This window comes from Psammomys obesus, unplaced genomic scaffold, assembly GCF_907164565.1.
Source record: "Psammomys obesus unplaced genomic scaffold, mPsaObe1.curated_primary_1811, whole genome shotgun sequence".
NCBI lineage: Eukaryota > Metazoa > Chordata > Mammalia > Rodentia > Muridae > Psammomys > Psammomys obesus.
In genome coordinates this window covers 21,678,105-21,691,341 of record NW_026585797.1, presented here as the reverse complement: position 1 = coordinate 21,691,341, position 13,237 = coordinate 21,678,105, and the positions used below count along the sequence as shown (strand labels likewise).

The 13,237-nt window shown below is 38.9% G+C and overlaps 1 protein-coding gene across 1 annotated transcript in view; it reads right to left on the bottom strand.

The window, feature by feature from the left end:
- Arhgap18 (Rho GTPase activating protein 18) overlaps positions 1 to 13,237 on the bottom strand; it is a 149,138-nt gene that overhangs the window by 15,846 nt on the left and 120,055 nt on the right. The window contains exons 11-12 of the mRNA XM_055599429.1: positions 11,210 to 11,416; positions 9,384 to 9,524 (exon numbers count right to left, since the gene is read on the bottom strand). Of these exons, the coding sequence (XP_055455404.1) occupies positions 9,384 to 9,524; positions 11,210 to 11,416 (348 nt within the window). The remainder of the gene's footprint in view (positions 1 to 9,383; positions 9,525 to 11,209; positions 11,417 to 13,237) is intronic.

Below are 13,237 nucleotides of genomic sequence, written 5' to 3'. Positions count from 1 at the left end.
AGATCCTGTTAGAAATAGTCCTTATTCCCCTTACTTTGGAAAACTACTTGGTTACTGAGCTACCACGGGCCACATCTGAGCAGAAGTTCTTGAGTGTCAGTCTCAGAAAAGACCCTGTGCCCAGATATATTTAGTCCTTGTAGAGCTCCTATCCAGCCAGCCCTGAAGATACCTGATAAAACAGGGTCAAATGAAGGGGGAGGAGGTCCTCCCCTATCAGTGGACTTGGAAAGGGGCAGGGAGAAGACCAGGGAGGGAGTGTGGGGTTTGGGAGGGAATGATGGAGCAGGATACAGCTGGAACACAGAGTTAACAAAATGTAACTAATAAGAAAAATAAAATTAAAAAAATTAATAAATAAATATCTGAAATACAAAAAAAAAAAGAAATACAGATTTCTTAAAAAGAAGTCCAGACATAATATAGACTTTAAAAAAGTTAAGTGAGAAAGAAGATATCAGAAGATGGAAAGATCTGCCATGCCCATGGCTTGGAGGGATTAACTTAGTAAAAATGGCCATCTTACCAAAAGCAATCTACAGATTCAATGCAATTCCCATCAAAATACCAACACAATTCTTTACAGACCTTGAAAGAAAAATTCTCACGTTCATATAGAATAACAAGAAACCCAGAATTGCTAAAACAATCCTCTAAAATAAAAGATCTTCTAGAGATAACTCCAACTCAAGCTGTACTATAGAGCAAAAATAAAAAAAAACTGCATGGTACTGGCATAGAAACAGAATGGTGGATCAATGGAATCAAATAGAAGACCCAGAAATAAACCCACACACTTATGGACACCTCATCTTTGACAAAGATGCCAAAACCATACAATGGAAAAAAGATAGCATCTTCAACAAATGGTGCTGGTCTAGCTGGATGTCTATATGTAGAAAAATGCAAATAGATCCATACTTATCACCCTGCACAAAACTGCAGTCCAAGTGGATCAAAGACCTCAACATAAAACCAGACATACTAAACCTGTTAGAAGAAAAAGTAGGGAAGAGCCTGGAACTCATTGGCACAGGAGACAACTTCCTGAACAGAACACCAACAGCACAGGCTCTAAGAGCAACAATCAATAAATGGGACCTCATGAAACTGAAAAGCTTCTGTAAAGCAAAGGACACCGTCATCAGAACAAAACGACTGCCTACAGATTGGGAAAGGATCTTCACCAACCCTATATCTGACAGAGGGCTAATATCCAGAATATATAAGGAACTCAAGAAGTTAAACAGCAACAAATCAAGTAATCCAACTAAAAAAAAATGGGGTACAGAGCTAAACAGAGAATTCTTAATAGAGGAATATCGAATGGCAGAGAAACACTTAAAGAAATGCTCAGAGTCATTAGTCTTCAGGGAAATGCAAATCAAAATGACCTTGAGATTTCACCTTATACCCATCAGAATGACTAAGATTAAAAACTCAAGTGACAACATATGCTGGAGAGGATGTGGAGAAAGGGGAACCCTCCTCCACTGCTGGTGGGAATGTAAACTTGTACAACCACTTTGGAAATCCATCTGGCATTTTCTCAGACAATTAGGAATAGTGCTACCTCAAGATCCAGCTATACCACTCCTAGGTATATATCTAAAAGATGCTCAAGTACAGAACAAGGTCATTTGCTCAACCATGTTTGTAGCAGCTTTATTTGTAATAGCCAGAAGCTGGAAACAATGCAGATGTCCCTCAACTGAGGAATGGATACAGAAATTGTGGTACATCTACACAATGGAATATTACTCTGCAATAAAAAACAAGGAAGTCATGAAATTTGGAGGTAAATGGTGGGAATTGGAAAAGATCATCCTGAGTGAAGTATACCAGAAGCAGAAAGACACACATGGTATATACTTACTCATAAGTGGATATTAGAGATATAATAAAGGATAAACGTACTAAAATCTGTACACCTAAAGAAACTAATCAACAGGGAGGACTCTGGCCAAAATACTCAATCTCCATTCAGAAAGGCAAAGAGGATGGACATCAGAAGAAGGAGAAAACAGGGAACAGGACAGGAGCCTGCCACAGAGAGCCTCTGAAAGGCTCTACCCTGCAGGGTATCAAAACAGATGCTGAGACTTATGGCCAACCTTTGGGCAGAGTGCAGGGAACCTTATGAAAGAAATGGGAAATAATAAGACCTGGAGAGGACAGGAGCTCTACAAGGAGAGCAACAGAACCAAAAAATTTGGGCCCAGGGCTCTTTTCTGAGACTGATATTCCAACCAAGGACCATTCATGGAGATAACTTAGAACCTCTGCGCAGATGTAGCCCATGGCAGTTCAGTGTCCAAGTGGGTTCCATAGTAATGGGAACAGGAACATGAACTGATTGGCCTGCTCTTTGATCACCTCCCCCTGAGGGGGGAGCAGCCTTACCAGGCCACAGAGGAAGACAATGCAGCCAGTCCTGATGAGACCTGATAGACTAGGATCAGAGGGAAGGGGAGGAGGACTTCCCCCTATTAGTGGACTTGGGTAGGGGCACAGGTGGAGAAGGGGGAGGGAGGGTGAAATTAGGGGGGGAGGAGGGAGGTATCTACAGGGGGGATACAAAGCAAATAAATTGTAATTAATAAAAATTAAAATTAAAAAAATTAAAAGTTAGGTGAGGGTATTTTAGCAAAGTATCTTAATAGCATGCAGATCACCCTAGCGTGAACTTCCAATACCAGCAGGTGGTGATATAAAAAGATCTTATATCTTAAACAGTGCTCCCAATGTGGTCCTTGTTATCAGAACGCCTTAAACTTTAATCTGACTCATAGATTCAGAAACTTTAAGGGCCCTAATAGTTTACTGAAGTTGATAAACACTTAATTCACAGTGAAGTATGCTCTAACATATTTTACATGATATTACTATGCTCTATTTTAGATCCAAGTGTGTCACAAAAATGAAAGAGGATTGTGTGAGGTAGTTTGAGTTGATTATTCACATGCATCTCTATATTAAGCCAGAGCCTTTCATCCAGACCTAAAAAGTAGGCACTGGAACCCAGCCATACCTGTGAGGATGCTATGAGTGAAGACTTCTGAGTGAAACCTGAGGTGAGTGCCGAGGAAACCTGTGGCTCGAAATCACCAGAGCCTGCATGCTACTCAGCCAATTCCAGCCCAAGTCCCTAAGCCTGAAGCCCTTACAAGATCATTCTCGGGGTTCTGGCAAAATCATATAAACATTTCAAAACCTGAGCTCTACTTTAATGCCTGACCCCGCATCGTCCCGAGTGAAAAAAGTTAAGGACTGAATGAGAACCTTGGAATCCTGAGCTAATAGGATCAGAAGTGGGCGGGTGGGTAGCACTGGGGATCTTGGACTCTTAGAGTGTGCATGTGCTCATCTAAGCCGTGCTTTACTCTGGGAGGCAAGCTGGGATGGCAGAAGGAACATCGAATAAATCAAAGACTACACTGAAAACAAAGCCCAGGAGCTTCAGCGATTTGTGAGTAAGTGAGCATCAAAGCTGCCCCTACATCCTCGTTAGACAGAGGCCATCTGAGGTACTGACTGGGGAAGTGATGGGAAATTTGCAATTAGCATAAAAAGACTGAAAGGGGAGAAACTGTGGAACAGGTTGAAAGAAGAGGGAAATTTTTGATTGTTGGGGTTTATGTGTTATTGTTTCTACTTTTCCAATATTGGAAAAGATACATGTTTTAGGGTGTCGTGTACTGTTGGCCTAAGCAGTTCTTTTCCCTTAGTTCCTTTCCCTCTCAAAATCCATAATACAACTAAATATATAGGTATACATACACCAAAACTGGGTATGCAGAGAGCAAGATCCCAACAAGTTAAGTGCAATCAGAAAAGTACTAGTTTTAACGGGCTACAATTTTCTTATTGTTTTCTCTCGTTATAAGTAGTGGACAAAACTTAATAATATTTAAGGACATTCACATTGACATCAAATAATTAATATGTTAGGTAAATTGAATATTATCTTAAAACTTGGCTCAAAGGGCTCATTTATCTAGTCAAACGTATCTTACTAATATGGATGCCTGACTGTATACTCAGCCAAAATAGCATACATAGTGTCTTAACAATTGTCTTTGATTCTCCAACCCCCAGCTACCAGCTTCATCATCAGGTTACTGGCAGTGCTCCAGAGAGGCAGGAATCAGGGAGCTCTCTGCAGTATCTGGTGATTCTAAATCACTCTTAACCTTGCTCTTCTCGCCTGAGAGTCTAAGACAATATTCATTGCACATTCTTCTCTTCTTTAATTAATTTATTTTTTTATTAATTATAGTTTATTCACTTTGTATCCCAGCTGTAGGCCCTTTCTCTTAATTCTGGATTTACCATCCATCTTCAGTGGCTTGCTATGGAAATACTGGCATGCCTTGGATCTGTCTTCCTTTTTTCTTACCCTCGAATCTTTCTTGAGTTACACAAGCATTCCGTGGCCTTGAGTACAATTTCTAGGCTAATTAATAAAGAGTAGCTGAAGCTATGAGTGACCCTGGAACTCCACCTCAGTCCAATATAGGCACATCTCGTAAACAAAATTCAGTTTCGATCTGTAATCATCTTCCCACACTCCTAACATTCAACCAGGAGCCACATTTTGTGACTGCTGTCAGCTCTTATTCTAAATTTCTTCCCTTTCACAACTGGACCTTGCCTCCTCCCATCCAGGATTATTTTAAAAACTATCTGCAAGTAATTTGTTATCATCAGCAACAGAGAATCAAAAACAACACAATGAACTCAGAGATTTGGTACACATTCTCCTTAGAGGTTATAATCTGAGAAAAATTGAGAAAATGGTTAAAAACTGATGGATTTTAAAGTCATAGTTTGTCTTGAATCCTAAATCTCTTCTTTTTTAAGAAGCTTAAAACTGCTGTTTTCTCCTTCTCTTATCTAAGAAAAATATGACAATGTACTCTTAATGAGGCAAACAGATTTTAAAATAAGATAATGTCTGTAAAATCTTTAGCCATGTTTCTTACCCTAGGTAAGTGCTTAAAAAATTCAGGGTTGGGAAATTCAGCCCAGGGGTAGAGTGGCCAGCTCTGGTTTCAGTCTCAGAAGTAGAAGAAAAAAAAAAATCCTAATTTTTACCCCTCACAAGTTTTGTTTTCTACTATTCGTTGGTTCGACTTATTTTTCTTTTTGTTATTTTACCTTTTTTTTTGGGACTTCACGATATAAAATGTTTATATCGTGCACATTTTTATACTTCATTGATATAAATATACCATGGGATAGCTAAGTAGATACTTCTTTATGATTAGACTGTTTTCAAATGTGGCTACAGAAAATGTCAATGAAAGTGCAGCAGGGGGTTGAAAAGTGGCTATGAGCACTTCCTGCTCCTCTAGAGGGCGAGAGCTCAGTTCCCAGTGCCCATGAAGGGAGGTTTACAGTGACCTGCAACTCCAGCTCCAGGACACCCAGCCTCCTCTTCCGGCCTACACAGGCACTTGCAAACACATGCTCGCACACAAATAGACACACAATTTAAAAAAGCTGAAGAAATGAAGTCCACTACGAAGCAAAACTTTCAGGTGGTTGCCCTGTGTCAGTAAATGTCCTTTAAACTGCATATTCCAATGTAAAGAGTCTCATCAGTCACGAGTTAACCAGAGTCTCCTACCAAGCTTCATTATGCTCCCAAACTGTCCCTCACAAGGACTGTCCTAAAATGCAGATACAAACGAGTAAAACGAAACCTTATTTGCCCTGAAATACAGAATACAGGCCTGGCCCTGTTCTGCACCCAGTTCCTGCTTTCCCACTGGCCCTGGCATGCTATACCTCTCTGCCTGACCTAGGTCCTGCTCTCCCTCCAAAATCACTCAAACACCTGTCTTAACCTGTAGACATCTACCAGTTCAACCCATAGTCAACAGGTCCCATTTGAAAAGTATGATCTTTCCTGTCATTCCAATTTCTCACATCACAAATTTTGGATCAGTTTGTTTGGTTTTTGTTTGTTTGTTTGTTTGTTTGTTTTCTGAGACAGAGTTTTTCTGTGTAGCCTTAGCTGTTCTGGAACTCTCTCTTTCTCTAAACCAGGCTGGCCTCTAACTCAGAGATCTGCCTGCCTCTGCCTCAGTCATTAATTCCTTTACCTTTTCTTTCAGCTTTTACAATTTATATAAATTTCTAGCAATGAATCTAAATGACTCTAACTTTAAAATATATCCAGAATCCAACTACTCCTCCAATGATACTTTGGTCTGACCCACCACTGTCTCTCACCTTGGTTATAAGGTCCTCCTACGACTTTCAAGTGCTACACATATGTCGTTCCTTTACACAAAATCTTGCAATGACCTCATTTTGCCTTGGGTTAAATTCAAATTCTATGTGATCTATTCCTAGTGTCCTTCTGACCTCATTTCATACAGCCCTGCTGGCAAGCTGGCATCATTCACACCATGCTAGTGCTCAAACATCCCAACCAAGCTCTTGCCTTCTGAATTCATGGACATTTCCTCTGCCCAGAGGGTGCTTCCTGAGACAGACACAGAGCTCAGACTTCCATCTTGCTTCATAACTGTTAAAATGAATAACACCCCTCTAGCTAATTAAATATGGCAAGAGGTTCCTCTCCAAATGCTTTCTTCTTCTTCTTCTTTTTTTATTATTTAAAAATATATATTTTTAAGCCAAGTATGGTGGCACATGCCTTTAATCCCATCACTCTAGAGGCAGAGACAGGTGGATGGCTGTATGTTCCAAGCCAACCTGGATTGTATAGGCAGTGTCAGGGCAGTTGGGCTTCACGATGAGACTTCAGTTCTGAGTTCCCTATTCCTATTTACTTTTGTTTCTGAAAAAAAAAATGGAAATGGTTTTATTTTTGCTAAATGATAATCAGTACAAACAGTTTTCTGAGGTACCATGGATAGAAGAGAATTTAGAGGTACGATGAGAATATGATAGATGTATTTACCAATAAAATTGCTGCAGATAAGATGGTAAACTCAATAAGAGACATTTTTCTTGCTATATTCACAACATTTTATATTAACACTAGGGGGGTGTTGGTCTAGCTTACTTGGTAGAGTGTGTTTACCATGAACAATTCTACCAAGCACTGTATAAAAGCTGGGCACGGTAGTGTTTGTCTGCAATATAGCTCTCTGGGTTGGAGGCAGGGTGATCAGAAGTTCAAACTCATCTTCTGCTATTTGTGACTTGCAGGCTATCTTGGACCACAATTGGGTCTCCTGGATGATCACATATTCATATTCCCAGTTTCTTTCTCCCTTTTTCTCTCTCTTTCCTTACCTTCCTTTCTTCCTTTCTCGGTTCCTTCCTATATAAACACACACACACACACACACACACACATTTAAAGCATTGCCCACACTACATAGTAAAACATTATTAATCTATTTCTGTATATTTATATTTACTTTACTTAAATAATGTTAACTTCCATGGTGAGTAGTGATATTCTACTATTTTGTCCAATAATGTCTTTCAAATACCTAACAACAGTGTAAGTGAAAATGTGAATAATTGCTTAAAAAAATAAAGACCACATTTCAGGCAGTGTCCAGCCTGACCATGTAGGGCCTAGACTGCACACCCGGATTATTTACAGGAAGAATCAAGGAAGTAAAGTGAGGATGTTTAAGGCAAAGTGGGGGTAAGGGGGTTCACACAGCATTCAAAGGGATCAGCTGCAGAGCCAGGCACTTGCTTGACAGTGCCTGTGGCCTAGGGGACAGCATGACCCTCTGACCTATGTGCTATAAAACCTAGGCCAAAACTTTCAATTTTCAATCTTTCAGGCTTTCAGGTCTAGCAATGGATGTGTGGATGCTTTCAAAAGCATACATATACAACTGAATTTCATTTTGTACCCCCCCATTTCTTATTTTTATTTTTTGCTCTTTTGTAGCTTTTGCCTGTACATATGACTCTTAAGATACCAACTTGATTCTATGGTACCAACTTGAAAACTAAATTTCTGGAACTGAATTCAAAATTCTCAACCTAAAGACAGGGAAAACTTGATCCTAACTGTGGAGCTGTGAGCCTAGGGAACTTCCTCTGTGGGCTACACCTCTTACATGTTTTCGAAACTAACCCTGAAGCCTCTGTAAGGTCCACTTCCTGTTACCTAGCATACAGAACCCAGGGAAGGCTTCCATCACACCCACTCAGGTTAATCTGAGCCACCTGCTTCTGAACGGGGTGGGAAGGCAAGCAACCAGCTTTGGGTCTCTTTGAATATCTAATGAGGGATTCAGGTTTGATATCTTGGATCAACAGCATTTTGCTAAATACCTGAATTTTTTAGAAAAGAAAAAAGCAATATGAGTTTACTTAGTTTGAACAGCCAGGACTACAAGGCCAGCACCCTTTTTATAATTGTATTTGAAGTAATGGAGCATTCCAAAGTGAAAGAAAAACAGCATGTCACAAATCCTTTCTAGCCCTATGATAAAATTAAGCTAAAAAAAAAAAAATCCTATAAACAACACTGATCATTTCCCTTACGTATATTTTGTATCTTTCAGAGAAAAAGCATTTTTACATTTCTAAGCAACTATTATTTTTAAGAGATAGTTACAAATACGTTTAGAAGAAAAGAATTAATATTATTTTGGTGCCCCCCACCGCCTTAAAAGAAGGCCAAAGGAGAAAAATTGGACAAAGGCTGATGATTGCATTTTCATGGTATTCCACAAGATGTCAGCATGCAACTGAGCAACTTCAGTTGGGGTGAGGGGTGTTTTCCCTTAAGTAGAACAATAGAAGGCCTTTCGCCCATTCTGAGATCTGCCACCATAGTTTTGTTAACTCAATTCAGAAATATAATTTCATGCATATTTCATTAACGTAAACACGGCTCTTAACATATTCTTACACTAGTTTGTGAATAATGGATTTTTTTTTAATCTTAATTTTCTTCTCTATAACATAAGTTAAAATTCCCCTGATCAAATTACAGAGCTTAAATACTTTATGGGTCTAGGACTGATCTTCAGCCGCAAGATATCCCCAGCCTGGCCAAATACCTGGGTGAATTCTTATGGATGAAAAAGATTAGTGGAGTGCACAGGAATTTCATTTGCTATATATCATAAAATTGGTGAGCATCTGAACTATACAAAAGGAGTGTGTGTGTATGTGTGTGTGTGTGTGTGTGTGTGTGTGTGTGTGTGTGTGCGCAAGCATGTGCAGGGGACGTTAGAGATGGTTTTCTTTTGACATTATTTATTTGTTCACTATTACTAAACCACATGCCGAGTCCCTACATCTGACCAAATTTCAATATAGATCATTAGAAGAAAACTAGTATCTTTCACTGATAATATTACCAAGCCTCAATAAATGTAAAGGCATCCAATGGTGTACTTAATTTACAATAATGATCTGCTTACATCATTTGTAGTTTTATCTTGCTTTTCATGTTTTTCTCGGTCATAAGCCATTTTCTTCAGCAATTTCTTCATGGCTTTTCTTTCCTTTTTCTGATTTTCAGTATTTTGCTTCCGCACTTGGTTTACAATAAACTTCGGAATCTATGAAGAAAAGAAATTCAGCTTGAGGAAGAAAAAGACATGGAACCTTTCTTTTCTTTTTTTTTTAAACTAAATACTTCATTCTTTAATTTCAAGAGGATTAAAGGTTCTGTTTCTCAAGACTAAGCCGTTCATTAACTCTATGAAAAGAAATGAACCATGCACTCTTTCAGACCAGGAACTGGGCATCCTCTTGGTATAATTTACCACCCACTGTGCAAGGTTCCAAAAGGGACTTGGTGAAGTGCATGGACACACTGGCCTCTTCAATGCCACGGATGTCAACATAGGAGATTCCCTGAAGAGACCCTTGTGGAGGCCACCACCTCTGCAGGTGTCCCTGTACCAACCACTTCTCTCCAGCTCTGAGACACTAACTAACCTCCAGGTCCCTTTCCAGAAACCAGATGGCCACTACTGTCAGAGAAGTTCACCCATTAGCAAAAGACAAGAATTAGTGGTGGTACTACTACTTCTAAAGGTAAGGGAAAATTTATCCTTAAAAATTATATTAAAAACAAAAATCTTCTAGGTCATTAAAAAGTACCCATAAAATAAAGTTTTTCTTAAAAGAGGCAGACAATATAACAATATTACTTTAAAACTATTACTCATCTTTGGATAGACTATAAAAAACTTTGAAAATCCAGGGAGCATCATTTTGTATTTTTAAAAAATATTGGGATTAGTAGAAGCTCACATTAGAGATTAAAATAGTTAATATCATAATTTGGCTTAGAAATTCTTTAGTTCATTTATCTAAATGCTTGTAAGAAGGACTTTCTTTCTCTGCAAAACAAAAAAAAATTCTAAGTTTCATTGAAAAATGAGATTGTAATCAACTAAATCTCTTATCAACATCCATGTTGATTATCTGTCAAAACTTTACATCAACATAAGAATAAAGCAGAAAATTGCATACAAGACCTCAGCAATCAGGGTGCAGGATGTGTGTGTCCCTTTAAATAACTGTTCTCTGGAAAATAAGGCGATGATCAGAAGCAGAGACAGCATGAGCTCTTTAAAACATGACAGCTGAACACCGTGCAGAGGGAAAATGGGTTGATGGAACTACATAAAAAGTACCTTTTACAAGGCATGTTTTCTTGACCTAATTTTATGATTTTAAAATAGAAATTCACAAGGCCTTCCTTACCTCTGTGAATAAAATGCCTTTAATACCTCTGCACTCACAAACGTTAACGGTAATTTTATAAGGCTGGAAGCCAACAGGCAGTGCATTTTAAGCCACTAAGAAAAAAGCATATTGCTTTTTAATATCAACTTTATAAACTTATTTTCATGATTACTATGAACAATTATGCGAAGAAATTACATGACTATTATTGCAGTTTTAAAACAAATGCCATGTTTTTCTTATATGAAGAACTTAGATCTAAAATTTTGTGTAAATATTTGCATGGATGTGTCCACATGTGTTAGGAAAAAAAAAATGCTGGAAGAGGAGGGAAATAGAGTAGAGGAGAAAGACGGACTATGGAATACATACAATTAAAAGATTTTTTAAAAAGAGTACCATCTGGTGAGAAGGAAGAGAACTTGCCACAAGGAACACAGGCAGTCAGAGGAAAAAGCTATAATGACACATACGTACAAAGAGGTCGCTATGAAACCCAATACTTTGTACACTGACCGAAGCACTCAAGTTAAAAACATATACTTACTGTCCATAAAAGTTTCTGGTACTTAATCAGTAAGTGCATGACGTTTGCTGTCCCGGCCGCCATTTCAAATTCTCTCTGTTCGCTGGACTTCAAACCCAGTGCATGGCACATGAAGAGATTTGGGGCCATGACCATTGCTACATTTACAACTGTCATTTTATTCTTCTCTTTGTTATCTATGACTCTTTGGAGAAATTCAAGCAAGGCCTAAAACACAAACAACCAAAATTTCTGTCATACATGGAGCTAAGAGATTAAGGCACTGTACTATACTGAATTTTTAAGTTGTTTTAAAAATGAGGTTAGTTAACTCCAAAGGCCTTCTGAAAAAGTCATTTGAAAACCACCTATTTATTATATTAGCTTCCTACAATATAATCATATCACATAAAGAGCTTAAATGGAATTAACTTGAAGGGGATAATGCCCCTATTAAACACCACTGGCTAGCAAAAGAAAAGCCCACTACCAGGGATGGGCTATCTCTTTTGGGTTTGTTGGCCAATAGTTATTTCCATTGTTCTTGGTTATTCTTCAGAACTTAATAGTATGATCCCATTGCTGAAGACACCGTATACTTGACTCATAGATCATGGAGAAATCAAGATGGTAGTGACCACAAGTTTCATCTCTACTTGCTAACTTTCATGGTGCAAGCGGGGTGCTATGCATGATACCAGAAGAGGACGGTAAACATTAATCTTATCCAACTGTGGACTCCTTGAACTACAATAATTATTGGCCTGGCGAGAGATGCCCACTGGTGTAGTAGTGGCATAAATATCATGAGAGTAACCAACGACTCTCTGATTAGATCTAAGGCTTTCTCCACAAGGAGGAGTATACTTGTCACCATTATCTGGGCCAAGAACCTGTGGCTACACAGATCACAGACCCTAGGGAAGAACCTGCGACTCTTACTGTACTAAACGAAAATAGTATTAAACCAACTCCTGACGACTTACTGTATACCCATAGACTAATGCCGCTCCTAATCCTCATCAGAATAGCTTATTCTTGAGATGGTAATTAATAGAGACCCACAACTGGCTAAGGTGCAGACCCTAAGAGACTACAGAATTCTGAGCCCTAAACTGTACATCTGTATCACATGCCTTCCCTCAAGACTGAAGGTGCATCGGGGAAGAGGGGACATAAGATTATAAGAGCAAGAGGAGACACATGACTACAATGAAACAGTATTTACCAGACATGGCAATGAAGTTCCACATATGAACGCACAGTGGTTGTGACAGAATGAGTAAGACCCACACAAGCACAGGCTAGACAAAACACCATCGTGGAGGGGAGAAGGAGAGCACAATGTCATGTGCCTGACAAAGAAGCTACTGGTATTTGATAACATCTGGGCGAAAAGCGAGGAGTTTGCCCCACTCCCACAAGTACTTGGGCTACGCAAACTGGATTCAATGGTCCTAAATGAAAGGGGGAGGGGGAGAAAGGACATGAAGTGGATAAGGATCTGGGAGGGCTTGAAGGTGGGATTGAAAATTATCAAAGTACATTGTATGAAATTACCCAAAAATTAATGAAATAGTTAATTATCCTAATTACCAAAGAATTAAAGAAAATTTTACTTAAAATAAAAATTATAAGGAAAGAAAAAATTTAAAGAGAGTCTGGGCTCTGATATACCTCATCAGATAAGAAGACTTGCCTTCAAGCCTGTCAGCCTGAGGTCAGCCATTAGACCCCACATGGCAAAAGGAGATAACCAACGTCTAGAAATTCTCTGAACTTTACATAGCTACTGACACTCATGTACTCAAGCACATAAACACACAGATAAATAAATGTAAAAAAAAAATTAAAAAAGAAGTTGTCAGAGCTGAGGATAGCTCAGATGGTAAAGTGCCCATTATACAAGCATGCAGACCCAAGTTTGGTTCCTAGAACTCATAAAAAAGCTGAGTTAAACAGTGTGTTTGGAGAGGCAGAAATAGGATTATTTACCAACCTGCATAGCTCAGTGATCCCTAGTTGTCAGTGAGAGACCCTCTCTCAAAA